The sequence below is a fragment of the Astyanax mexicanus genome, chromosome 22 (assembly GCF_023375975.1).
Source record: "Astyanax mexicanus isolate ESR-SI-001 chromosome 22, AstMex3_surface, whole genome shotgun sequence".
In the NCBI taxonomy this organism is placed as follows: Eukaryota; Metazoa; Chordata; class Actinopteri; order Characiformes; family Acestrorhamphidae; genus Astyanax; species Astyanax mexicanus.
In genome coordinates this window covers 25005600-25033408 of record NC_064429.1, presented here as the reverse complement: position 1 = coordinate 25033408, position 27809 = coordinate 25005600, and the positions used below count along the sequence as shown (strand labels likewise).

The 27809-nt window shown below is 36.1% G+C and overlaps 2 protein-coding genes across 6 annotated transcripts in view; both read left to right on the top strand.

Moving 5' to 3' along the window:
• rasgrf2b (Ras protein-specific guanine nucleotide-releasing factor 2b) overlaps nt 1-6317 on the top strand; it is a 96088-nt gene extending 89771 nt beyond the window's left edge. For all 3 annotated transcript variants that reach the window (XM_022667633.2, XM_007243934.4, XM_007243935.4), the window contains 6 exons: nt 782-866; nt 974-1171; nt 2413-2492; nt 2596-2713; nt 2803-2871; nt 4290-6317. In XM_022667633.2, coding sequence (XP_022523354.1) covers nt 782-866; nt 974-1171; nt 2413-2492; nt 2596-2713; nt 2803-2871; nt 4290-4382 — 643 coding nt within the window. In that variant the 3' untranslated portion in view covers nt 4383-6317. The remainder of the gene's footprint in view (nt 1-781; nt 867-973; nt 1172-2412; nt 2493-2595; nt 2714-2802; nt 2872-4289) is intronic.
• The window catches only part of ckmt2b (creatine kinase, mitochondrial 2b (sarcomeric)), a 182177-nt gene extending 154424 nt beyond the window's left edge, over nt 1-27753 (top strand). The window contains exons 1-10 of one of the 3 annotated variants that reach the window (XM_007243936.3): nt 13547-13674; nt 16213-16383; nt 17482-17680; nt 17783-17878; nt 18886-19107; nt 21942-22027; nt 23165-23288; nt 23390-23524; nt 25578-25703; nt 27504-27753. In XM_007243936.3, the coding sequence (XP_007243998.2) occupies nt 16238-16383; nt 17482-17680; nt 17783-17878; nt 18886-19107; nt 21942-22027; nt 23165-23288; nt 23390-23524; nt 25578-25703; nt 27504-27620 (1251 nt within the window). In that variant the 5' untranslated portion in view covers nt 13547-13674; nt 16213-16237 and the 3' untranslated portion in view covers nt 27621-27753. Of the gene's footprint in view, nt 1-13546; nt 13675-16212; nt 16384-17481; nt 17681-17782; nt 17879-18885; nt 19108-20513; nt 20600-21941; nt 22028-23164; nt 23289-23389; nt 23525-25577; nt 25704-27503 lie in introns of those variants that run through there. The other 2 variants (XM_049470190.1, XM_049470191.1) reach the window with 2 other exon arrangements.
• The last annotated feature ends 56 nt before the right edge of the window (nt 27754-27809 follow it).

Genomic DNA, 27809 nt, shown 5'->3' with positions numbered 1-27809 from the left:
TTTAATAAAAAGGTATTTCAGTGTAAAACAAGTAGTGGAAAGATTTTGCTGTGTATTTCTACTATTATTACCCTTACTATTATTAAGCTTAAGTTATTTTGTGGAAATAATTTTACACATTTGAGACAAGTAGTGTGAAATAAGCCTAAATAATATGGCAAAATATTTAACACAATATATTTCTTAATTTATATCTATACATTTTAATTCTGATATTAATATACACAGAAATAAAGCAACTGCCAAGATTGTCTGCAATTAATTTGTCAATTTATGTAATGTAAAAAAACATATCACTTCTATTGAAACATTTGTTAGCTCAATATATGTTTTTATATTGAATTATGGTCCAGCATTAACATCAAATAAAAGAGTTTAGTATTTAAATGAATATGACTTCAATTAAATTAATGCATCCTTTCCACGGGAACAACTTTGCAACTTGTCAATGATTCATTGCGGTCCAAAGTTAATGAATCATGTAATTTTACACCCTTTCCTGATCCATTTATCAAAAATAAAGAACTGACACATGCAGATACATTGTATAACATCAGTGGACAATACATGTTTGAAATATATAAGGACTTAAAAAACAGGGGATGAAAAAACAATACAATCCAACATTACATAAACTAATTATACTTAAAATAAAGGCTACATATATATGTTTTTATCCATAGCTGATTGTGCATGTGATGTTTGCCAGGTGAAGGGCAAAGCTTACAGGTGAATGGACAGTAACAAGACCCTGTGTTTCCTTCTGTCTTTCTGTACTCAGGGAGTTTCTGGGCCAGGGCTGGATGAAGATGGACAAAACTGAGAGAACTCCTTATATCATGAAGACTAGCCAACATTTTAATGATGTGAGAGTGAAACCTTTTACTACAATTATTGCAGTTTGTTCCAGATTAAAGCTTTGTTGTTTAGGCTTTTGAAGAAACATGTATCTTTCTTTGTCTGTCTGTTGCAGATGAGTAACCTGGTAGCCTCTCAGATTATGAGCCACACAGATGTAGGCTCCAGGGCCAGCTCCATAGAGAAGTGGGTGGCCGTGGCTGACATTTGTCGCTGCTTGAACAATTACAATGGTGTGCTGGAGATTACCTCTGCTCTGAACCGCAGCGCCATCTACAGGCTAAAGAAGACATGGGCTAAAATCAGCAAACAGGTTAAAAGACAGTTTTTTTTTTTTTTAGAGCTAGCCCTAGTGAAAAAAGTAGATTCAATTATAATAAGCATAATTATGCTATAGTGCACTAAAGTGTTCTTGTAGCCACATTATTAATCAGTCTAATTAAATAGTGTTAAAATGGAACTACTTTTTTGTCTTTATTAAACTTTAATTGTATAAAAATAGTACAAAAGTCTTACATAAATTGTGCTTAAAGTGTACTTAACTGTACTAAAATGAAACTATTTTAAATATACTTAAGTAATATTTAAACATACTACTTTATGTATGTAACCCCATATTTTAAATGTGGTTACAGTACAATTATAATACAATTAATTAGTATTACAACTGTATCACTATTATACACCAGGTATATTGGAAATGTACTAAAAATGTATGTTAAATATATGTGTTAAAACATATGTTGTTAATGTATATGATGTTAAAAATATGCTTCTTGTTCCTGTCTTTTGTAAGTAGCACACTTCTAGTGTACGTTGTTAGGTATAAAAATATATTTTAATATACTATACTACAGTTTTGGCGTGTTATAAGTTTACGTAAAATGTTTTAATTGTAGTAATTTATAGTAATTTAACTTACTTTCTAAAAAAATACACATGGTACTTTAAGTGGACTACTAACAGTAGTTTTTAACACACTTTTTAAGTATTTTGGAAGTATATTAAATTACATTAAACTAAAAGTGTACTTCATAGTAATCAATTTTTTTTAAATACACTATAATGTACTTTTTAAAAAGTATGATCAAAGTTTACTTTCAAACATTTGATGAAAGCATAATATTAATTAATATTATTAATTATTATATATATTAATATTAATAATCTAATATATTTTCAGTAAGTACATAAATCTGTATATTTACAGCATACTTAGACATTTCTAAATGTTTTAAGTACAATTAAGTATATATTTTCACCATTCAGTACATTTAATTTTTAAATTCTTACTGCATTACTGTTTTTAATACTTTATCAATATAGTATAGTTTAGTCATAATGTCGTAACTATAATACTACTTATAATACTATAATACCACAGATATCAGTATAGAAAAGACACAAAACTGGAACACTCCAAAGATGCAGGCTGTTGGTTTTATTTCAGGCAACAGATTAATAAATAAATACCCATAATGCTCTGTGTTTGAGCTGGCTAAGCACTTGCTGGATTTGTTTCTGACATAATGCTTTTTTATTATCTCTGGACAGACTAAAGCACTCATGGACAAGCTACAGAAGACAGTGTCATCAGAGGGACGGTTTAAAAATCTAAGAGAAACCCTGAAAAAGTGAGATTCTGAGTTAAATAAACACTATTCGTAAACACTCACCGTCTTTATCTTTGTTATGTTACTGATTTTTATTGCTACTTTTATTCTTCTCATTCTGCAGCTGCAATCCACCTAGTGTCCCTTATCTGGGAATGTATCTGACAGATTTGGCGTTTATTGAAGAAGGAACCCCAAACTTTACAGAAGAGGGTCTGGTCAACTTCTCGAAGATGAGGATGGTAGATTCAAGATCTTTGACACAGCATTCCATTCAAATATAGCTTATTTAAAAAGGCAGCTGATTATAAAAATGTCTCTTTACAAACAGATATCTCACATCATTCGCGAGATCCGGCAGTTCCAGCAAACTCCCTACAGAATAGAGCATCAACCCAAGGTGAGAACAAAAGTTTTTAATCAGACCTTTCATCCCTTTACCTAAAGGAATAATTAATTTACTATTGTGATATATAAAGCTCAGTATGTTGTTTAAAATACAGCTCTGAAAAAAAAAATATGATTTTTTTTTTATTTTACGAAATTGAAAACCTCTGGAATATAATCAAGAGGAAGATGGATGATCACAAGCCAACAAGCCAAGCTGGACTGCTTAAATTTTTGCACCAGGAGTGGCATAAAGTTATCCAAAAGCAGTATGCAAGACTGGTGGAGGAGAACATGCCAAAACTGATTAAAAACCAGGGTTATTAAACCAAATATCGATTTCTGAAGTCTTAAAACTTTATGAATATGAACTTGTTTTCTTTGCATTATGTGAGGTCTGAAAGCACTGCATCTTTTTTTGTTATTTCAGCTTTTTCTCATTTTCTGCAAACAAATGCTCTAAATGACAATGTTTTTATTTGGAATTTGAGAAAAATGTTGTCTGTAGTTTAGAAAATAAAACAACAGTATTCACTATACTCAAATAAATACCTATATATTGCAGAATTAGAGAAACTGATTAATTTTTGACTCTTAATTTTTTCCAGAGCTGTAATATAGAAAGTATAGACCAAGCAAGATATTTATTATTGTTCAAAATAGATTGTATTTTTCTTTTTTGCCTTCTGAGGGAGGAATAGAGAACTTATTCAGGATGTTCAGCTCTAGCTTGAATAGAATTTAACACATACAGTGTTAATTTAACACTAATGAGCAATTTCTCAGACATGGATTAAGCCTATTCATAGACTATACTTTTCTTTCAATGGAAAATCTTCATTCAAAATATTGAGTAGACTTAAAGAAGAAATCTGTTGTTAAATGAACTTGGGGTGTAAAAATAGTGATTTCTTTGCATGGGCAATGCCAGGCCCCTATCACTAGCATTGTAAGCCTGTTGGGAGCATCAGCTAAAAGTGCTGTATTTTGAAATGCTGGGAGAGAGCAGAAGGGGTCTAACAAACTTTAGTGGATGGTTTAGTAGAGTGGATTTGATTATAACCATCTTGGAAATCAAAATTTGAAAAGTGACAAAAGGAGCATCCAGAAGCACAGGTTTACCAATGCATTATTATTTTACAAATATTTGTTAGCTTAACTGTTCAAGAGTTAATTTTAGACTGCACTGCCACTAATAATGAATTACGACTGGTTATGCGAGTGATGCAGACATCATGAAAAATAAAGGTGAGGCAAATCTAGCTGGAAATAGCACACACATGTGCTGTCTTATTGTTTGAGCATTTGCATTACCTAAAATCTATATTTAGATACTCATCTTGTGAAGTGAAGAGCTTCCAATAATCAACCAATACTCAATATTTCAATATCATTTTTACTCATTTTCTGTTCCATCTTTATCTTACCCAGGTCACTCAGTATCTCCTGGATAAGGCCTTGATCATGGATGAAGACACGCTGTATGACTTGTCTCTGAAGATCGAGCCCAGGCTCCCTGCTTGAACCACAGCCTCAGCAGCAGGCAGCCCCCCTTCCAGATGTGCTTCTCTTTCACAGGGTTGTGGTTTCTGTCTCTCATTTGATACTGAAGACAGGACATGGAAACGGAGAGTTACCGCTGTGGAGGTCGAGGTGTGAGTGGGTGAGGAGAGGAGAGCGAAAAGTCATCATTATTTCAGCGCTTCGAGTCAAAAAGCTCCTCAGTTGAAGTTCCAAATGAAGTGAAGCTGAATGAGACATGAGCTAAATGAGCCACTGCCACTGACTTGCAGGTCAAGGGTCAAGTGAGTGTTAATGGTAAAGGCAGTGAAAGGGGGAATATATATATATATATATATATATATATATATATATATATATATATATATATATATATTATATTACATTGCTGAGAGAGTGGAGAAAGGTGGCAATGAAGGGAAGTAATGTAGCATGTACAGTAGTAGAACTCTATGCCAGAACTTACACGGTGAGTGGTGGTACAGATTTGCTGTAGGGGCTCGAGATCTGTTCTCTAATAGGTTGTGGTGGTGATTTTGTGCATGAACTAGACTGTGGGTTCACTCCATGTTTTTTGGACTTCCTTTAGTTCGTCATTCGTCAGTCCCAGTTCATTCCTTTCTGTTTTGCCACAGGACAGTTGCAGTGAACCAAAACAAACAGATTGTAACTTTAATTTTAATGGGTGCGTTTGAAACGAATCCGAATGTACAGTAGCTTTTTACAGACTTAAGTATCAGAGTTACAGAGGATATTTAATGCAGATTGTGCTTCTTTAAATGATGTATAAATCTTTTAAGGCGTTTTCACACTTGTCCCAAGTAATTAATTCCACACCCAGGACTGATTCTGATTTTTTTTAGCCCTGGTTTGTTTTAACGCACAAGAACTCCATTCAAACTGTGGATTGACTACCAGGCTGTTTGCTGTTCTTTATTGTTTTGCTTGGATTAAAACACTTAAGGGCAGCGGAACAAAGCTTTTGGGACTCGTGGCATTTCACCATGCAAAAGCTTGTCCAAAAATATTTTTATCCATGCAGTCCAGTGCGAGATACTGTCAGTTCTCATACTCACTCCCGAAAGTTAAGCTTATTACAGTTACTAGCTCCAGTTCTATAGTCTAGTGTAGACTTATTTGGATATACTGATAAAAAAGAAGAGGTAACAGGATAAGTTGAACAGCCATGTAACAAAAAGAACCAATCACACAACCCCACACATGGCATCCAAATCTACAGCAAACTTCACCAGAGTCTGCCTGAAGTAAACCCCAGACTATCATTTTCAGAAGGATCAGAAATTGGTACTCTGGACTAGGGGTGGGCGATATGGCTCTAAAATAATATCACGATATTTCAGGGTATTTTTCGATAACGATATACTTGACGATATAGGGAAACTAAAATAATTCATTAATTTCAGGAATATAGTATAATAGTATAACAGAATAATCATAATCTGGCAAAATAAAAAAATATAGCATAAAATAATATAATGCAGCAAATAATATTGCAGAATATTTAGTGCATGCATATAAACTGCAAACTAAAACAATTATACAATAAATACACCTAAAGCTTCACAGTAAATAATAGACTACTTTTAAGACAGAACAGCCCTATTATCACAATATGGATTTTTAATATCATGATATTTCTGTTTCACGATATATTGTATACGATATAATATTGCCCACCCCTACTCTGGACCACTCCCAGGCTCAAAAGCAGCTTTCAATCTCGACCAAAAGAACAGAATTCACAGAGAAAGCACTCCCGAATCTGAAAAAAAGGCTTGTGTGAAAACGCCCTTAGACTATGTTCAGACATGTGCAGGCAAATCTGATCCGTTGAGATGACTGTCTGCAATGTTATTTGCAAATGATCTGCTCAGATTCGCGAGGACCGCCTCAAGAACTAAACTTTGGCACTTCCACAAAAATATTTATGTGGTTTCCGGTAGTTCAGATTATCAAAAATCAATCAGGATATGATCTACAAATTAGTCGCCAAAAATCAGATTTGGCCTAGCAGTCTGAACATAGCCTTAATGAACTCCCACTCATCCCTAAATCATATTACGAGGACAAAGTAAACATAATAGAAAATATATAGAAAATATATAGAAAATGTAAAAAATAAAAATGATCATAAATTGTCTTTATAATAAGGTGCCTTTTGCCAATACATGAAAAAAAAACAATGTTTTTGCAACAGTAGTTACAAAGAACATTTAGTCGCTGTAGCAAAGTTGCTTTGCAGTCGTAAACTGAAGAAACCAGAGGTACAAAAGCCATTTCACACTTTCCTTTCATCCTTTAACCCTTCCAGCTCAGTCTTTAGAATAAGATCAGGTTGTAGCATCGAGCACAAATAATGTTTAGGTCATGTTTTGCACTTGAAGTATCAGAGCTAATATCATGCTAGTTGATAATCCATGGCTGTACAGTACCTTTGGGTATTCCGATCTGGTAAAAACGGTTCTACATGTATATGAATGGGTCTTCACTGAAGGATCTTCATTACAGCTTCACAGTAACTGGTTGTTTTCTAACACTACAGTATAAGCTCCCCGGATCTGAGGGGGCAGTCTTTCTATTAGTTCAGTTTGCATGCAGCACACCATGTTTGCATGCTGGAAAAAGACATTGTGAGAGATGCTTCGTGTTGGTGTTTTAAAGCTGCTGTATAGTCTCTTTCTATTAAAACCTCAAAAGAATGACGGACGACTTTTTTCATCGGACTGCACTTTTCTTTTGTCCATTCTTAGGGTTATGAAAGCTGGATATTTCATATGCATATAGTTGGCAGAGAACTGTCAAAACTGGCCATAACTTTCGTCGCTGTCACACAAAAACCTTGTATCTCCAGACTATATGGACAAAAGTGTTGGGACACCACCGAGGGGATTTAAAAAGAGTTGATCCTGTTTTGGTGACTTTATAACCCTTAAGCCCACACCTTTATGGCGCCACATCAATGTCAAAAGTCGGGGGCGCAAAAATACCAGGTGAAAAAAAATTAACCAGCTTGTTTTAACATTTTGCGTGTGTAAATTAACTTCTCATGAGGGCAAATGTAAAGCTCGCGAGGAATAATGGGAGAAACATGTGCAAGCTGAACAAAATATTGCTCTCGAGCTTTATTTGTCTTCTCTCTAGTGTTTATTTTCCTCTCGAATTCACAGTTCTCCTCGGCTGCCATACAAATTACCTGCAGCTTTTGTTTTTGCTCGAGACAGGCTTTTGCCTCTTGACAGTTTGTAAATTTACACACACAAAATGTTAAAACACGCTGGCTATTTTTTTTTTACCTGGTATTTTAACATCGATGTGACAGGGACTAGTCAAGCTGTGCATGTGCATCTGCATACCTGCGTCAGCAATAGATGCAGTCTAAATTAGAGTTTGGAGTGCATTTATTAAAATGAATGTCCACAATTTGTTACAATCTATTGTAATTTCAGTCATGATTGGACCAATAGAAATTATCCATTAGAAATGACTTGGTAATGACACATCCTTACATTGACTTCTGTTGACGAGATACAACGTTTTTGCATGACTGTGCCGATCTATATCTACCACTGTGCTGTATGAAGACAATGATAATTTTGTCTGACGTAACTTTTCTCGGTTAGATTTATTTCTCCTCTGTGTGTGTATGTATGTGTGTGTGTGCGTGTGTGTGTGTGTGGATGGATGGATGTTTACATTAAAAAGGTATACGAGTTGTCTGAGATGGGAGCGGGTCTGCAAAGGGTGGGTTGCACTTTCAGCAATGTAGCGTTGCTTACCTGAGTGTGTAATAGTAGTATTTATTTATTTCTTGACCTATTTATTTGATCCTTTTCTGTATTTTATTCGACCCTTTTCTGTACATAGTCACTCACAGGTTTATGTTATGGTGATTTTTTAAAGTAATACTTTCATTTTGCAAGCACTTCTAGTGTACTGTTTCACTTTGCAAAACTAGGCAAAAGAAATGTAGCATATCTGATTTATTTACAGTCCTTTGTCTATTTCCTTTTTTAATATTATTATTACTATTATTGTTTGAATTGTCCAGTAGTGTGTGCACATGGCATTGCTGTTGTGTGCTGCATGTTGACGCATGTTGAAGCAGGATTCCTTATGTGAAATGCTTTTTGTATGATGTCGAAACTATTTGTCCTTTTGCGATTTATTTATTGTTTTTTTTTTTGTTTTTTTTGCTGAATGATTCTTTCAGAGAATGTATAGCTTCAGTACTCAGATTCCATGCTTTCATTTCAAATAAAAATGAACAAGTAAATTATTTGAAGTTTGCCTGTTTTTTTTCCAGCTAACAGAGAACATTATGAAAACAATTTAGCAATTAGCAATGTTTTTGAAAAAGTTCCAGGAAGATTAATCTGTAAAGTCACAGAAATAATATTCCAGGAACATTCTAAAGATGTATGATATAATAATGGTTTGTATCACAATGTTATTAGAATGTTTTTTACATAGCATTCCCAGTTATATAAATACTAGCATTAAGAAAACATTAGAAGTTACATTCTTAAAACTAAAAATTAAATCCTCGACACAAGTGATATTGCAGCTACATTATTAGATTGTTTAAAAATATTAAATAAAAACCTTCTAGGTGGAGAATATATGCATGTGTTCTGGTCATGTTCAGTTGTAAAGACGAATGCTATCTGGTTATATATGTGTTAATATTTCTGTAAGTGCTACACCATTTAAGGTAGAATTGAAAATTTAGCTAGAGTTAATGTAATACTAGATATTTTTATGATTATTATGAAGAAAATGTCCATAATACACTGAAAGTACATTAAACTAAGATAATACATTTCTTGGACAGAGAAAGTATTACATTGCGTAATTATACGTTTTGGCAGTGACATCACAAAGACCTATAGTTTAAAGCATTGGCCATATAAAATCCATATACAGAAAAATATATAGATAAATACATAAATAAATATTTATAACATATATTTTTTTAATTGACCCTATAAAAGTATATAAATTCTCCATAAACATTATGTTTAGCTGAATGAATATTTCTATATACTCAATATTTATATTTAATAAAAATGTCACCACTTTACATTTCATGGTTTAATTATTATCATTCACAAGCAAATAATTGGCTCAATTTTGCAATACATTTGATGTTTGTACCATCTGAAGCCTGTCACTGCAACTTTACATTTACCAGAACAGTATGTGTAAGTAATATATTAACGAATGTAAGCAACACATATTAATATATGGGCATATTATAAGTAATATAATAACGTATGTAAGCAACACATATTAATATATGGGCATATTATATAAACACATAAAAATTTAAGTGTTTCTAAGTGTGTTTTTTATTAGATATGTATTATATTTTTTATATTTATTTATTTATTTATTTTTTACAGGTCAGTTTGACCCATAACATAACAGGTAAGTTAAAGGTTTATGTTGCGTTTATCAATTTAAGATGTGTTTAAACTTCTTATTTAATATACTTGCGTATTACATTTAATTTAAACGTATTTATATTTTTTATTATATGATATAATATTTAAACGTAATGTAACAGAATCTTTTAAACACCCTTAAACACTCTCATTAGATTGTGACAGCAATACGCTCAAATGCTTATGCTGCCACCTTGTGGTTTTAAGAGCGAATCACAAGTATTAAATATTTATCAACATTTAAAGGTCCAATATCTCCCCACACCCTCAATATACACATTAGCACAGTACAGTACATCTTAAAGCCTCATTAAATCTCTATTAGAACACATTACATGTTAATTGAATGTAAAAAACAGTGATGCAGAAGAGAGGTGTAATGTGTCTAATGTTACATTGGACCTATAGGATGTCCTAGAACTGTCCTCAGTGTGTCCTGTTGAGATCAAACTCTCTTTTGGCTTTTAGCAGAACTATTTATTTCCAGCTAGTGCGAGTGACGCCGGCATTTCTTGGCTCTTTGACAGAATCTCATATTTCACTCTTTGTGCAGTCTGAGGCAGGTCACGTAACATGTTCACACACCCCTACAGAAGACCCTCAGTGTGTTGTATGTCACAGGCAACACTGGTGCTGAATGGAAAGAGTTTAAAATATATACATTTTTTCTTTAACCCATTCAGGCACAAACATATTTTCTTTCAAAAAGTCAGATTTACTGGTATGAATAAGTTATAGACCATATAAATACAAATCACAGAGCACATACATTTTCATTGGGCTGGTCAAAGTTTTTACATAACTTTATGTGTGTTGCATTTTTAGGAAATTGTAGATATTTCCTCTTTGAAAACAATTGCAAAGTGAAAAAATAAGGAAAAACTACACTTTCAAAAAAATCGTTTTGGCACCAATTAAGCATAACCTTGTAACCATCTCCTTATTTCCATAATTAAAAAAAAATGTTACCTCAATGTAATAAATAATCATCATCTTGATTAAATAAACAATCTTTCTCTTAATTAAATAAATAATTCCTTTCGTTTCAATAAACCGTTCTGTTAATTAAACATAATTCCCTTTGTTTTAATAATACTTTCTGTTAATTTAAAAAAATAATTCCCTTAGTTTTTATAAATCGTTCTGTTAATTTAATAAATATTTCCCTCGGTTTAAATAAAATTTTATTTTAATTTAATAAATAATTCCCTCAGTTTTCATAAATTGTTCTATTAATTTAATAAATAATTCTCACAGTTTTAATACATTGTCACGTCTGGTGCTGTTAGCTCCTCTGTCCCTTCCACACCAAGCTCTAACGGAGGTTCTCAGGTTAACAACTACACTACCCAGAATGCACCACCCGCTGACATCACGCACTCACCTGATCACGTGACACCTCACCTGCTTTCTCCAGGAAGTCCCGAATACTGATTACTGGTACTATAAAGGTGCACGCCAAACAGACTACCACGCCGCGTATTGTAGGTTATCCTCATACAAAGCGTTACTTATCTATTGTCTCAGTTTACTTTGTGTATGACCTTGCTTTTATTTTCTCGACGCCGATTCTTGCCTCTGCCTTTGATATTGGATTGTTTGTGTATGACCTGGACTGTGCTTTCACCACTGCCTCTGGGATTACCTCTGATACTGGATTGCTTGTGTATGAACTCTGGACTGTCTCTCGTCTATGGTATGGTTTTGTCTTCATTGCTCTGTTTACTGGTGATCAACCCTGTTTCTGTATCGACCCTGATTACATCTGTTTATTCTTATAATAAACGTATATTGTTTTTATCAGTATCTGCGCTTGTCTGCTATTCTGTGCTGACCATGACATACATATTTTTCGATTAAATAAGGAAATTCTGTAAGGATCCTCCTGGTTAGTAGTATAGTGGGGTAGCTGCTGGGTTAGTGGTGTATTTTACTTAGAAACACTTACACTTACTTTACACTCTTCATTTTGCGGGTGGAATAAATCTTCAATAGGACCCGAAAATCAGAGCAGAGATTTCAGACCGGACATATGGGAATCTGTTACTGCTCATTTGCATAAAGTTGAGCTCTTGTCAACGCTCTTGCGTCGTTCGGTGTGGACGCACGGTAACGGTACATTCAGGGGGCTGAAGTACTCCTAAAACACAAAAATGTATAATATGAGAGAATAATATCTCGTATCTACTGAAAAGATATTTAAAATGAAAGCAGCAGTTTCCATTTGTTTTGTTTCTAAATTGAAAGCAGAAGCATTTCTGATTGAAAAGGGGACTTAATATTGTGTTTAATGGTACCAGTGTACAGGAAGACCATCTCACATTTTCTGCTCTACAACTGTACACTCTTGCAGCTCTTCGACTCTTTGGCCCGTTTTCCGCGCTACAACTGTACACTTTCGCTGCTTATCTACTCTTTGGCTCGTTTTCTGACCTACAACTGTACACTCTCTCAGCTTATAAACTCTTTGGCTCATTTTCGTACCTACAAATGCACAGCGGCTGGTGGAGCAATGGAAACTTCAGAAGGGCTCATTCACTCATAGTAAAACCAAAGTGTGTGGTTGAAGTGAAGTTTCTGGCTGAGTGCGCTCTCTCTCTGACTGAACATAACCTGGAATCGGATTCATCCACTCTAAAAGGAGGCCCTACATCCCCCCAAATCCCAATCAGAGTCACTGCAGTGCTGAAAATGAATGACCCACCACTCAAATAATGCCTCCTCTCTTGTGGTTTATCCTGTGAGGTCCTGACCTTTGAAGAACAGGGGTAAAGGAAGATGATGATAAAGTATGCAAAAAGGCACATACAGGACAATCTGTAGTCCTACTACTATAGAACTACAAGTTGCTCCTACTGTATACAATCAGTGAAACTGAAAATAAAAATGGATAATGGGTGTACTAACAAGGATGTAGTCATAATGTTATACTTGATCTGTGAATTGTAAGTAAGATCTTTCTGTCTGTCTTTTTCTCGCTCTGTCTCATTCTCTCTCTCTATCTCTATCTCTAATCTGTTGGAGGAAGAGAGAGATTAAAGTGTCCACCCAGCAGGGGCTCTGGTATTAAGCCTGATAATACCAAAGCTCTCAGGTTTCTCTTGCACACAGCTCTCACCAGTTTAACCACAGTACAACCTTCAGATATACACGTACCAGAGGCCTTTAACCACCTTTACATGTACTGTGTGTTCAGCTACATTAAAGTGTATATACTTGACATAAGTATTAGTATGCACATTTATTATTTTTTATTTAATTATGCATGCACACAAAATGTTTTATTCTCTATAACTAAATGTACCTTTTAAATAGAATTTACTTTATTACTCTATTTACTCTATTACAAAGCTCATATACATGATCCATTAGTTTCATTTAGCTTCATTCAAACAAATTACAGCTTGTGATATTTTGTAAATTCTCTTATAATATTAATATAATAAAATACTGTGCATAGACAATTATGTAACTACTGTAAGCTATGGTGGTGGGCTCATGTGACCGTGGAATGCTGAAGGTGTGGCGTGTGATCGTTTGTACGTATAGCTGTGTACAGTATAGGGCCGGAGAGGTCAGGTCCCGGTGTGTGGAAAGGCCCGAAGGTTTTGACCGCTCTGTGAGGGACAGAGCTCAAGGGCAAAGCAGCAGGGAGGTGCCGAGGGCTCTCGCGTGCTGACGGCCGAAATTGGATTGGCTGCTGGGATGAGCTCTTATTGGCAGCGTGGGCCCAGCACAGCCTCACTCCACAGTGCCCTACCTGCAGGACTGTGTGACTGGAACTCATTCCCTTCTTTCCACACCTCCACTCTCTCCCTTCTTTCTCCACAGTGAGTACAGGGCAATCAGTTTTTAAAAGGGAGTAGACATTTTGATTATTTTTTTATGGGGATAAATATTTGCTATAATTTATGAATGGCAGTATGGGCTGAATGGAGGATTATGGCTGTGTGCATTTAGTGTAAATAACTATAGGCTTCTATTTCAGAGATTTACGTGAGTACTAAAACAGTACAGTGGATTGTGTTTTGTAAGGTCAAACTTTTGTTTAAATTATTTTAAAAAATTAAGCTTAAAAAATTCAACTCATTCATTCCTTTGCTATTTTTGCATTTCATTGTAATTTATCCACTGATTAATAAATTTAATTAATAAAATTAATAAAAAGTATTCATTAGTGTCAAAATAAAACTGACTTCTTAAAAATATATTTATTATTGCTATTTTAACTTTTCAATGCAATATTGTCAGTGATTAAAAATGTAAATTTACACTGGTTTCAAAAAAGAACTGCCTTATGTTTTAAAAAAAAATTGTTTGTTTATATTTTTTTGTTTGTTAATCTGTTAGTTTCAACATAGTACGACATAGAAATTTCTGTGTAATTTTGCGATTGATAAAATTTTTGCCATTTATAAAATTCCACTTATTATTATTATTTTTCAATTTAAAGTTAAATCTGACTTTAAATTGAAATTTCCAGTTTTTCACATTGATAACATTTTGCCATTTATAATTTATTTTTCTCTTAAATCTGTTAGTTTTGACTTTGAACTGACTCATGCTTATAAAAACCACAAGGATTAGTTTCTTTATCAGCAAAAACTTTAGCCACCTGTAAAGTGGTCAGTTTCCATCTTGTACGCACTGCAGGGCTTGATCACCCCAGGCCTCTCTCTCTTTTCCACCCCCTGTTCATATGTAAGCCCTCTGACCGGTTTAGAATGTCACTGTGGATCATGTGGTCAGTGGAGCTTATTACTGCCAGCAAAGACTTGGCAGTAATGCTTAATCTACACTTGTTGCTATTAATACTGTCAGTGCTGCTGGTTTCAGCTGCAGGACAGCGCTCTAGCAGCACTCTAGCTTCCCCACATTCACTCATGCCTCTTAGCCGTCAGCCAAAATAACCCCGGGGCAGAATTAAAGCTTTGTCTGGAGCCTATAACTAGTTTCTTCAGTGTCGTATATAGATTGGTGATGTCGTGTGTGTGACGTGTTGTGTTTAGTCTGTGTAGGTCGTGGTTCACTGAAGTTACAATAATATTTCATGTTTGCAATATGTCTTGTTGCTTTGGACACCAGTGTCGTTTTACACTGAACTTTAGACCTAACCTTTAGACTAAACATTTCCCAAGACTCTAAAGTTCATCCAAAGGTGAGACTGGAACATTTGGGGTCATTTGAAATATTAGATAGTGTATGTTACATACTGATACAGTCACCTTGATACGAACAGAGTTCAAAGGCAGAAGAATGTTATTTGCAATTTCTTAGACACACCTTGCTAAATGATTAATATCTTAATTAAATTGATATTCATCTTTAAATGTTTGCATACATGGGGGATTTTAGCCTAGTCCTGGAATACACAGTATTTTAAGAGATGAAGTCTTCCGTTATAAGGAAAATATACATACATTTCGACTAGACTGAATCCATGTCCAGGAAATTGATTTATGTTTTATATGTTATAAGTATGTGTTATAAATGTATTAAATTAGAAAAATATATATATTATATATGCATATATAAAACATTTTATATTGTTTCTATCTTCATTTTTGCTGATTTTTAGTTTACTAAATAATTTGAACTCATAAACTGACCCTTACACTGTGTCAAAACTTCTTGATGAATCGACCAATAGAACTTATCCAAAATTACCTCAAATAAACTCTTTTTATACTGACTTCTATTGAAAGTTAAGGTTTTATCTCTCTCCTGTAACGATGCACTTTTGAAGATACTTTTTATTTATGGGCAATGATGATATTCTTATATATTTCAATTCTTATTCAAATATATTTATCTGTATCTGTATTTATAATATATTATCTCGTATCATATCTAATGCAATCTGTACAGAAAACATAAGAACACAGAATACAAAGATGAAAATAAATATATACTAAACCTAGATACGTAATAAAATATACTCAGCAAATTCACACTGGTATAATTGCTTGCAAATTTGCTGTGTACAAATAGGTCTGTAGAAAGGTTTCATCAGTTTTTTTATATTATGTTTTTTCATGTTAAACACATCACATTTACAGCTAATTTTGAATTGAAAATGTAAACTTATTTAAGATTCTTAGTTAAGATTTGTTAGTTTCTTTTCACTTGAGCAAACCACCAAAACATTTTATGCATACAACCTCAAATATAATTTTTCAATGATGAAATACTGTCTGTACATATATAGACGATGGATAGATATAAATATCCTGTATATAGCTTATGCATAGCCATAACCTCATCATTGCAAAATGATGTGTACATTTATATGCATATCTTCAGATAGTATTAAGACAGTCACTCCTTATTGAAGAGTAAAAATTTAATCTCTTTCTAATCCCCACCAGCTGACTGGATATCTAAGCAGTGAGGATGGCAAGCACTTTCACTCGGATGCTGTCCGGCCGTAACACGGCTGTACTCATGGCCAGCCTCGGGGCAGGCACCCTGGGGGCTGGCTACCTGATGAGCGAATCAGGTGTTTCTGCTGCCGAGAAGAAGAAGCTCTATCCTCCCAGGTGAGAGGTGGAATCATTGTGACTAAAATGTCATAAACACAAAGCTTAAGCTTGGCATGCCTTCAGTTACAGATAAGATTATACAAATAAAAAAAAAACTTCTTGTACAATCAGAGTTGACTAAAACAAATAAGCAGTTTCTGAGCTACATCAACGACCTGCATACTCCTAATACAAATTGTAAAACGTGTTTTTTACTGTTCGCTGAAGCCTGAGGAGCACTGTGATGTTTGTAAAAGGCCAGGCCGTGTATCCTAAGGAGCTTTCACACACTTGGCTCAGGAACCAAAATGCTCTAAATCAGGTCTAATGACAGAGTCGTCACACTCTACTCCACTCTCCGTGCCAGACTTCACATGCAAGGCAACATGACCCGATTCGTGGAGCGTGGCTTGTACGTACTGTACGCTCTGAGTAAGGGGAGATGTCTGTAATAAACTGTCTGTGCTGGTAGGCCATTTTAATGTATATGCACATTTATGGAGTACTTTATTAAAATCTTATATGATTAATATTTCAGAACATCATTTAAATGGTTGTAGTTGGTTGGTACAAGTTCCACGTAATGAAGTGTATGGCCTAAGTGCTTTGGTCTGTCGTCATTTTAGAAGTTTGAAGTTGGGAGAGCATTTAAAACTCCTCAATCCACAGTGTTACAAACGTAATGGGATTACCACCCACAGTGGACAGCACAGTGTGGTGGTAATGATTGTGACCAACAGCATCTGGCTTGAACTTTTAAAAGAGCAGACAAAAAAACTGATAAAAAAAATCCATATGTAATGCAGGAGACCCCACACAAATATCCTGTAGATCAGTTCAGCATTTTTTAACTTTCATGGGACATGGCAAAAGTCATGAGACACGATATAAGTTCCTGTCCCGTGACATTTGGCATATCAGTGTACTTTTGACTTTTGCTTTCTGTAAGCATATATAAAAACACAAGCTTACAGATCTTGTCACCAGATTATTGGAATACACTTCAGATCCACAGATCTTGACAGATCTGTTTTTCTACAAAGTTACTTTTTTAAACAAAAAACACGGGATTTGTTAACATGGTATTAATGTGAATTTGTGTTTACGTTCTTACAGCGCTGACTTCCCTGATCTTCGTAAGCATAACAACTGCATGGCGTCTGCTCTGACCCCTGCCATCTACGCTCGTCTGAGGGACAAGCTCACCCCAAATGACTGGACACTTGACCAGTGCATCCAGACTGGGGTGGATAACCCTGGACACCCATTCATCAAGACCGTGGGCATGGTGGCCGGCGACGAGGAGAGCTATGAGGTGCAGTTGCCACACACTGTCTACAGAGCTCAGAGAGAGTTGTGGGTTTAGCCTCTCGTTGTACTCCCAGCCGGTGTTAATGAGTATGGTTGTAATCCTCAGGTGTTTGCTGATCTCTTTAACCCAGTCATCAAGGACAGACACAACGGCTACGACCCAACGACCATGAGACACCCTACGGATCTGGACAGCTCCAAGGTAAAGCTGCCAAAATGGGCTGATATTTTTGATATAATTTTTTTTATATTTTTGCTGTATCCCAGCTCTTACTATTCCTGGAACAAGCTAACATGTACCATTGATATTTGGCATATAGAAAAATCAAAAGGGCATCTAGAAACATGGATGAAACTGAAGCTTGTTTTTAATGGGAATATTTTTTTTTTTTTTTACTTTTTCACCAAATACAGTTTATACCATTTTGAGGGCACCTTTAGAGCGCCATGTCACATTTTGTCCATTGGTGTGGCATAATTTTTAACAATTTCTAGTAGATGTTGCATCAAAGGCACTTCATAATGTCACTCTTTTCTACTAAAAGGGCAGAAGGGCTCCAAAAGATTGACATTTATTAAGACACCAATAACATTTCTTGCAAGAAAGGTACCTTAATAGGTGCCAATGACTTTTCCCCACAAGACAGCCAGCCAGTAAGGCCCATTGTTTATTTTGTGCCTCTCTAGAGCTAATTTTCCAACCGTCTGAGTCTGCAGGTGCCTGGGGTGTTGGGAGCTAAGACACACTACCAAAAATCCATTAGCAAAAAACAAGGCAAAACATATGTTAAATTGAGACTACATGCTCAGATTAACTACAAGAAAGACTGCCAATGGGGTAAGCAATTTTTTCTTAAAAAATGAGTAAAGAAGGGCTTAAAAGCAAAGACTCAGGCAAAGACTTTTTGCTCACAATAATCAAAATAACTTGACGGGTGACTTATTTTGAGTTTAGAATACTTTATTATTTTTAATATCATTAATATCAATATCATTAATATATCATTATTTCTAAAAGAACTAAAACAATCATAAACTTACAATACAAAAGTAAGACAAACATTCTCATCAGAGAAAAAAAAGATTTATTGTCTTGAAATTAGATAATTTCACTCGCTAATGTTTTTTTTTTTTTTGCATTGTTTGACTAGACTGGGATAACACTCGTATAACAAGTTTTAATAACTTTCTGGTCTCTTCCTGTTGCAGCTCACCTCTGGGATGTTCGATGAGCGCTATGTGCTGTCATCCCGTGTGCGTACAGGACGCAGCATCCGTGGCCTGAGCCTGCCCCCAGCCTGCACACGCTCTGAGAGGCGTGAGGTAGAGCGTGTGGTGGTTCAGGCATTGTCTGGCCTGAAAGGGGATCTGGCCGGCAAATACTACAGTCTGACTGATATGACAGATAAGGAGCAGCAGCAACTTATTGACGTAAGATATTTCATTAAAGCTAACTGAGCTTACCTTTTATTAAAGGCATTTGTGCTTCAGGCCACCAGTGAGACGAGAAGCTTCTGGAACAGTCTTGACTTTTAGTGCTTATCATAAGCTTATCATACACTCTTATAACCAAACTCTAGAACAGTGGTTCCCAACCTATGGGTCGCGACCCAACCTATGGGTCGCCAAAGATCCACGATGGGTCGCGAAGCCCTCTTGATTTTAAGGGGTTTAATTTTAATACTATATATAGTCTAGGGTAAGCACCGCGCTGCGCTGCGCTCTCTCTGTCTCTGTCTCTCTCTCTCTCTCTCTGGCGCGCGCGCGGGCGCTCTCTCCGGCAGCGCGGAGCTGAATTCAGCGCGAGGCTGAATATAATAATATAAGAATATAAAAAGTTTAGTTAAATAAATGAAAATGAGTGAGGGCCTGTAAAGTTAATCAATTATTGTCCAATATTTGGACAGGTTGAGGTTTTGGTGAGCTGTTTTACTGATTTGAAACTGAAACTGATATTATTCTTTTTTGTTTTTTTGTTTTTATTTTATATTAATTATTTTTTATTCATTTTAAATAGTTGTATTATTTTATTGATCTAATTATTTTTTTCTTCATAAGATAAAAAATCCTTATGTTTTATGTATCAATTTTTCCTTTTTTACGTGTTTATTTTATTCATCTATAGTAAATGTCAGTTTTTATTTGTCATTTCTAAGCCCCTGCCAATTATACACTTACATCTTTTACATTTGGGGGGGGGGGTTATGTTGGGTCACCAAAGCTTACAATGGTAAAAATATGGGTCCCTGAAGAAAAAGGTTGGGAACCACTGCTCTAGAAGATTGTGAGAATCACAAGTTTGAACCCTGGTTCATGTTCATTTTCCATCAGCAGCCAGAGTCCGAGAGAGCATAGTTGGCCAGCCATGCTCTCTCTGGGTGGGTAGATATGTCTCTCTCCACACATGACTTCTAATGTAATGTTGGTCTTCATAGGCGTCTGTTAGCTGATGAATCAGAGCCAGGGATCTGGTACTTTTCTTCAAGCACATTGGCTGCATGGTAATGCTACACAGGAGGCAGTTTAAAAAGAGGCCACAGCTAACTTTAATTGGGCAAGTAGTGCGAGGGGTGGGAGGAGCCGCTGATGATGCTGTATCAACAGTGGGCACCACTTTAAAATAGCTAAATGCATTCATTAGAAGGGGTAGACATGTGAAGCTTGGTTCTTAGACAAAGATTAAGCCTAGTCCTAGACTATATTTTCTGTTCAATGGGAAATATCCCTTCAAAGTGCTGTGTAGTTCCCTGTTTGGGGAAACTGACCCAATCACAAAATCTGTTATGCTACCTAACACAAACATATTGCTGTTCTTTTGTCATGCTGGCGGATGTCAGGAGCACTTCCTGTTTGATAAACCTGTGTCTCCTCTCCTCACTGCATCTGGTATGGCCAGAGACTGGCCTGATGCTCGAGGCATTTGGTAAGGAACAGGACGTAGTTAGCTCCAGGTAGAGTGTAGGTTTGCTAGTCTCTAGTATTTTGTAGGAGTGACCATACTTTCTCTGTCTGTCCACTTTGGCAAAAAAATCTAAACATCTACTAAAGTTTTCACACCTTATTTTATCTCTACTTTAGCCAATGGTCATTAAAAGCTTGTACAGTCGTATATGGACATTACACTTACTACTAATTCTCTTAATTAATAAAAATAGATGCGTTTAGGCCGTAATGTTTCCAACTGTGTCACTTTCCATTCACATTGCACATTGACTTTGGTGGATTGGTATTTTACTGCACAGTGATGAGCATCGTGACATGCTTAGCAAAGGGTGTAATATTGGACACAAAACCTCATAGACAAAGACATAAAAACACCACAAAGATAGAAGAAAACTTAGCTTGAACAGTGTTCTACATACAGCTCTGAAAAAAAAAACCTAAAAAATATGAGTTTCATTGATTTTACCAAATAGATGATTATAAGCTATCAATCCAAGCTGAACTGCTTGATGTTTTTGCATCAGGAGTGGCATAAAGTTATCCAAAAGCAGTGTGTAAGACTGGTGGAGGAGAACATGCCAAGATGCATGAAAACTCTGATTAAAAAACAGGGGTATTCCACCAAATATTGATTTCTGAACTCTTAACACTTTGAACTTGTTTTCTTTGCATTATTTGAGGTCTGAAAGCTCTGCATCTTTTTTTAATATTTCAGTCATTTCTTATTTTCTGCAAATAAATACTCTCACTGACAATATTTGTAGTTGTTACACATTGTAGTGTTATGCTTTATTTAGGTAACTATATATAAGGAGTAAATAGGTAGATTTGAGATTCAGCCAGAAGCATTAGTGTGTTGTGATGTCAGTGTTTTTTTTATAAAGCTCCATTTCCCCTATACACACGAAAACACTGTAAAGTTTTCGTAAATCTTCATCTAAAACAGTGTTTTGAATAAGCTCCATTTTTAGTTAACTTTCATTAGAAATGTTAAACAGTGATGATTTTAAGACCCAAAACCCTAAAACTGTAGAGAAGTATCCAATAAAATAATAATTGCTCCTATTGAAAGGTTCACATCACTACATTTATGTTTGAGTGCACTCCAGTGTGTCATTATGTTAGTGTATTGGTGCTGCACCTGAATGAATCACTAGTTAAACGGCTTAATCAGAGTGAAATAGGAGATAATTGGTGGAATGACTGGGCAGGGAGGAGAGCTACAATTGAGACATTTTAGCACTAAATCCTGACCCTACCTATCCTGCTAAAATCCCCTTCTCGTTTTTTTCCTTTGTTCTTGACTGGTCTGTTTATCCCAGGATCACTTCCTGTTTGACAAGCCTGTCTCACCCCTGCTGACATGTGCAGGGATGGCTCGCGACTGGCCTGATGCCAGAGGAATCTGGTATGGTGCATGAGAATTTGCACCACCAGTAACCACTTATAGACTGCATGCCTTATATACTGACTGACATGTATATTACATACATACATTTCATGATTATGAGAATTGACAGTTTTTGTTTTGTTTGTTTTTTGTATGCTAGTGAAAAAATGCGACATTTACTAAAAAAAAAATTCTCAGAGGACATTACATTAAGAGAAAATTACCCCAGGACCCCCTAAAAAACTAATTCCGCCCAGATAGGCCTTATGGATTACTATTCAGTAACTATATGTACATTTACATTTAATGTAAGTCTCTCTGTAATGCAACAGTACAAATTTGGAAAAACATAGAATTTCCCCTTTACCAGCTGAGGTCCATAAACTTGCTGACGCGTCAAACAATTCAATGTTTATGTTTACATCTATGCCTTAATATGCAAATTTGAGAGTCTTATGTTCTGTCCAGTGCCATGTCTGTCATCTACCTCTCTTCTGTAATTTGTAAATCTTTCTGTCTATGTTTTATGTAAAAATGACCAATGGATATTTAAATAATCCCTAAGGACTTCCTTCATGGTATAATTGTAGAATGACTTTACTGTAAATGCAGCCTTAAAATTCCACAAAAAAACTTCCTCAAAAAAATTTCATAGCCTCATAATTTAGTATATGAATCAAATACAGTTCAACAACTGTGCTGATACAGCAAATATATTAATAGAAAATTTTATTTGAGACAGCCATCAGGTTTGTGGACCTCAGAAGGTTAATATGAGACAATTTGCTCATTATTTTTGGACTATTCTAACGAAAAAGGATATTTTCTATGTCATTCAAAAACCTTGTATCTTTTTTTTTAATAGTAACTTTAATTTGACAGTTGTTTAATGTAGAATGTATAGAGTAGAATAGAAAATAAATGCTCATAACAGAATTAAAAGCTAAAATATTTTAGATTGATTTCCACTGAAAATAAAAAAGTTTTATGAGATTTGCTTACAGTGAGATGCAAGGTTTTAGTTTGACAGCAACAAAATACATGTTAATCAAGTAATGCATGTTAAAAAGTAGCTTTTGGGAAATTTAAACAGACTATTAAATGTATTTTTCTATGTAGACACAATATTAAACCTGACTGATGTGTTTTTTACAGGCACAACAATGAGAAAACATTCTTGATCTGGATCAACGAGGAGGACCACACCCGCGTCATCTCCATGGAGAAGGGCGGCAATATGAAAAGGGTGTTTGAGAGGTTCTGCCGAGGACTGAAACAGGTGTGTCTGAACTTTTTACAGGAATGTGATTGTCGTATGCTCATTATGTAGCATTAGAAATTCATATATTCATACATGGATATTGTATCACTTTCCTGTAGGTGGAGGGTTTGATTCAGGAGAGAGGCTGGGAGTTCATGTGGAATGAACATCTGGGCTACATCCTGACCTGCCCCTCCAACCTGGGCACCGGACTCAGGGCTGGTGTCCATGTCCGTCTGCCACTTCTCAGCAAGGTACTGCCACACATTAAATCGTGAATCAGTAACACAATAACAGTACTTACCGCAGTAAAAACATTTTTAAATGTTTAAAAGTAATGTCTCATTAAAACACCCTTGTAGTAAAGTGCTACCCACGAGGGTGCTTTCACACCTGAAAGTCCAAGGTTCATGTGTTTGCTAAATTGTATATATTTGGTCTGCTTATTTTTGTTTTCACACTGCGGTTTAGGGAGCGCACCAAAGACCTTTGTGTGATACTCCTACATGCTTTCATCATCACTTACGTATCAATGTGTTTTCCTTAACTTGACGCTGATTGGATAAAACGAATGAACAGATTCATTTCGTCTCCATAGTAGTGCTGCTGCTATTGTGGTTTTTATACCAGCAGCAGTAACTTCAGGCACAGTACTCTAGGTTAGTTCAAATTCGCCAAACGATCGTGCTCATCCTGAAGCAACTGTCTCCACGGCTTTTCCGGTTATTTTGAGAGGGTACTGACTGCAGCCTGCAGGAAGGCGGAGTTGGACGTTCAGTGCTTCCAGCTCCGCCCACTTTGTTAGCGTCATGCCGTCCAGCCCCGCCCACTTTGTCAGCATCATGTCTTAGCTCCGTCTCTGAACGGAAGTAAACAATGTACAGGGCAGTTACAGCCCCCCAGCTTTTCCCTTCCAAAACGTGCCACCGGAAGTGTGCTGCTGAGGGATGAGAGGACCATTTGAGCGAAGCTATCCATTCACTTCCATTCATTTCGGGGTGTCTTTGAACTAATAATAAATGTATTTCCAAGCCGTTTTCGATTATGACACGGACCATGTTCTTTTTTTACAAAGATCGGATTTTCTGCCATTTGATCCATAAGATTAATAATCTGTTCATAGCTTTAGAAAATAAAATTTTTATACAACTATGCTAACAATGACGTAAAAAAACCGCGACCCAAAATACCGTGCTGTAATGTTTGGAGAAGTTGCTCCTCTTAATTTAAAAGTACAGAGCTGATTGAATTAGAACAGGGCTAAAAAGTAACCTTTTATTATGCAAATATAATACTACTACTAACAGTGATAATACATTGTAGATAGTAAGATAGCAGTAAATAGAAGAATTATAATGTATAGATATAACTATAATTTATATTACACATTTATTATTATCATTACAGAGTTTCTAAATGCTTGTTATATAGACAAACTATGAATATTCCTCAGTAAATCCGTGGACTAATATTGGGTATCAGTAATTCTAGTTTATATCTGCTGTTCATTCAATAAAAGCCCTATTCTGGGACGGAATGGAGCTTTTCTCACTGTGGACTGAATAGGTCTGTGCATCTCATATTAACAGTACGGTTGTTTTCACGGCAGGCGAAAGATTTGCGTCATGCTGGCGCCTGCGCAATCTCTCACTTTCCCGGTTAACGCCCCACGAGAAGCCGATCAGGAAGTGACACGATTGGCCTCACCTGGCTCCGTTGAAATCAGCGGGATGGCTTGGTCCAGTTAATATATACTGTCAATGGGCAGTAAGCGACTTTAAATATAATGTGCCGCGTCGTCCGGCTTAAATACTAGTGATGGGCAGATGAAGCCTCATTGGGTGTATGGCACATTTCCCAAACTGTATCGACACTGTGTTGAAACTGTGTTGCTGTATCACTTAATGGCGACATCTGCTGGACTAAGAAAGTCATTGCAAGCAACTGCGCGAGGAAATGCATCGGTCACGTGGTTTTCCTTAAAATGATACGCGGTCTGACACAGGGGTTCGCCTTGTTTGCTCGGTGCATGCGCTGAAGTTTCAGTGTCGTCAGACCCATCGCTACCAAACGATACAGGAAGTGTATCGGTCACGTGGTTTTCCTTAACTTGATACGCGCACCGACACGGGGTTTCGCCTTGACAGCTCGGCGCATGTGTCGAGGTTTCAGGGTCGTCAGACCCATCACTATTAAATACTGTGTATACACTACAAGCTTGGATGTGAAGAACCATTTATCTTAGGTAAAGTGCAGAAGTTTCTGAAGTGAGGTTCTTATGATCCTGCACGTCTCTGTTCTCTAAAGGACCCACGCTTCTCTAAGATTCTGGATAACCTCAGGCTACAGAAGCGTGGAACAGGTGGTGTGGACACTGCTGCTGTAGGTGATACCTTTGACATCTCCAACCTCGACCGACTGGGCAAATCTGAGGTAAATACTTGCCATACTGTAGGAATGCTTATTTTTAGAAAACACTTTAAGTGTGTATTTGGTGTGTTCGCACATTTTAAGTGGCTTGACTTTATTCAGACATAATCCTAATACTTAAAACAGATGAGATAAATGCATTTACACTTGTCTATGAAGTGTAACAGCATGTGGTTAAAATCTTTTCGAGAGATAATCCAGATTCTAGTCATATAGTAGCGAAGTTACCACAGGTAAAAAAGGTTCAAATACTTTTTTTTCAATAAGTGCTTTTTTTCCCCAAAAAGATGAAAATATGTAAAATGTGACTGGTGGCAAGCTCCCAATAACACATTATTGTATTAAGGGTAAAAAGTAATAGTAAAACTATAATGCCATAGAATAAATAACCACTTACAGATTTTTTTTTATATTCATAAAACCATTACATAATGTAAATGGTCCATATAAATGTAAGTGTTCTTGAATTTTTGAAGTGTTCAATAATCATTATTTTCATTTAATATACTTCAAAACAAGTTCTTCACACTTCCAAAATTCAGTGTGAGGTGATTTGAAAATGTGACTAAAATAACATTTATAGAGATGCATCTCAGTTTGGACTGATCTGATCACATGCAAATAAGCAGAATCCGGATTGTCTGCTGTCTGAACATAGCCTGACCAGAATTGAGCACTTTGATCTTTTTTGTCACTTTTATTTTCAAGAGCCTTATAATAGCCGAAAACTGTATCCCTGCAGTAGATTTTTAAAACCTTTTGCAAGTACACTGTAAACCCACAATTTCCAAACATTACTAAACTATGTTAAGCTAGGGGAACTAAATTTTAGAATTTAGTCTGTTGCCATTCACCTCTTCTTTTTTTTTCATTGGGCATTTGGCCTAATGTATTTGCTTCCTGGGAGTCCCCCCCAGTTTTTGATACTCACTTTCACTGTATAGTGATTTTCCTCCAGCTTCCTTATAGGTAAACTTGTATTAACTTCTATTAAAGCTTAGATTCTTTGCCCAAACCCTGTTTTGCACTAAAATGAAAATGTTTTTAAAAAGCTCAGTTTTAACGCTCTATTTATTTCAAAAAGTTTGGTTTAATCCAGGCTCTGGCTTAGAAAAACAGTTTATGGGGTGGGTCGGTTCGGGCTTGGGCAGAACGGTCTCGGGCCGTGTCAGGCTGGATTTTTTGGGCTGATCTAAGCTCTAGCCTCTATGTTGTGGGCCGTAAAAGCAAGCATCATTTTCTGAGGTGCTTTTTTTTTGACTCTGTGTTGGCTGTGTGGTATGGTGTTCACTCTAAAGCATTTTCTTCCTGATTCTACATTTCTATTAGGGTTTTAAAGTTATATTTTGCTTAAATATAAGAACATTCATGTAAAGTCCTGTACCTTATAACATTATCATGTTGTTGTAGAACTGTATATATTCAAGCACATGTATATTACAAGTGTATAGACTCCTAAAGCACTGCCATTATGAGCAGGAGGTCGCAGGTTGGAACCCCAGCTCATGCAGCTTTACTGCCTGCGTCAGACGGAGCAAAATTGGCCCTGCTCCCTCTGGGTGGGTAGATGGCGCTCTCACCCCACATCACTCCTATGGTGATGTCTGCAGCACAGGGCGTCTATGAGAAAATGGGAAAAATTAGAAATAAAATTATAAAAAAAAAAGGAGTGAATAGACTCTTTCTATGTAAGTATAATTCTGTCTAAAACCAAACCTGTGTGTGATAAAACTGCCTGCACTGTTTTAGACAACTAAGGTGTATTAATAGCAAGCTGGCTCATTTCAACCTTCACTGTTCCAGGTTGAGCTTGTTCAGTGCGTGGTCGACGGTGTCAACTTTCTGATTGAGTGTGAGAAGAGGCTGGAGAAGGGCCAGGACATCAAAGTTCCAGCACCCATCATTCAGTTCAGGAAATGAGCCGTTTCATCTCAGAACGTCCAGCTGAGAGCCTGGCTGATGAAACATCCACAGGCCGTGCCCTCAGCAATCTCCACTACTACTGCAGGTCTTACTGGAAATCTAGACTCAATAAACCCTTCTAATAAAACTGCTCCGTGTGTTTGGTGGAATTTGTCTAGCCATTTCTGACCAGAGCGATGCGTAAAA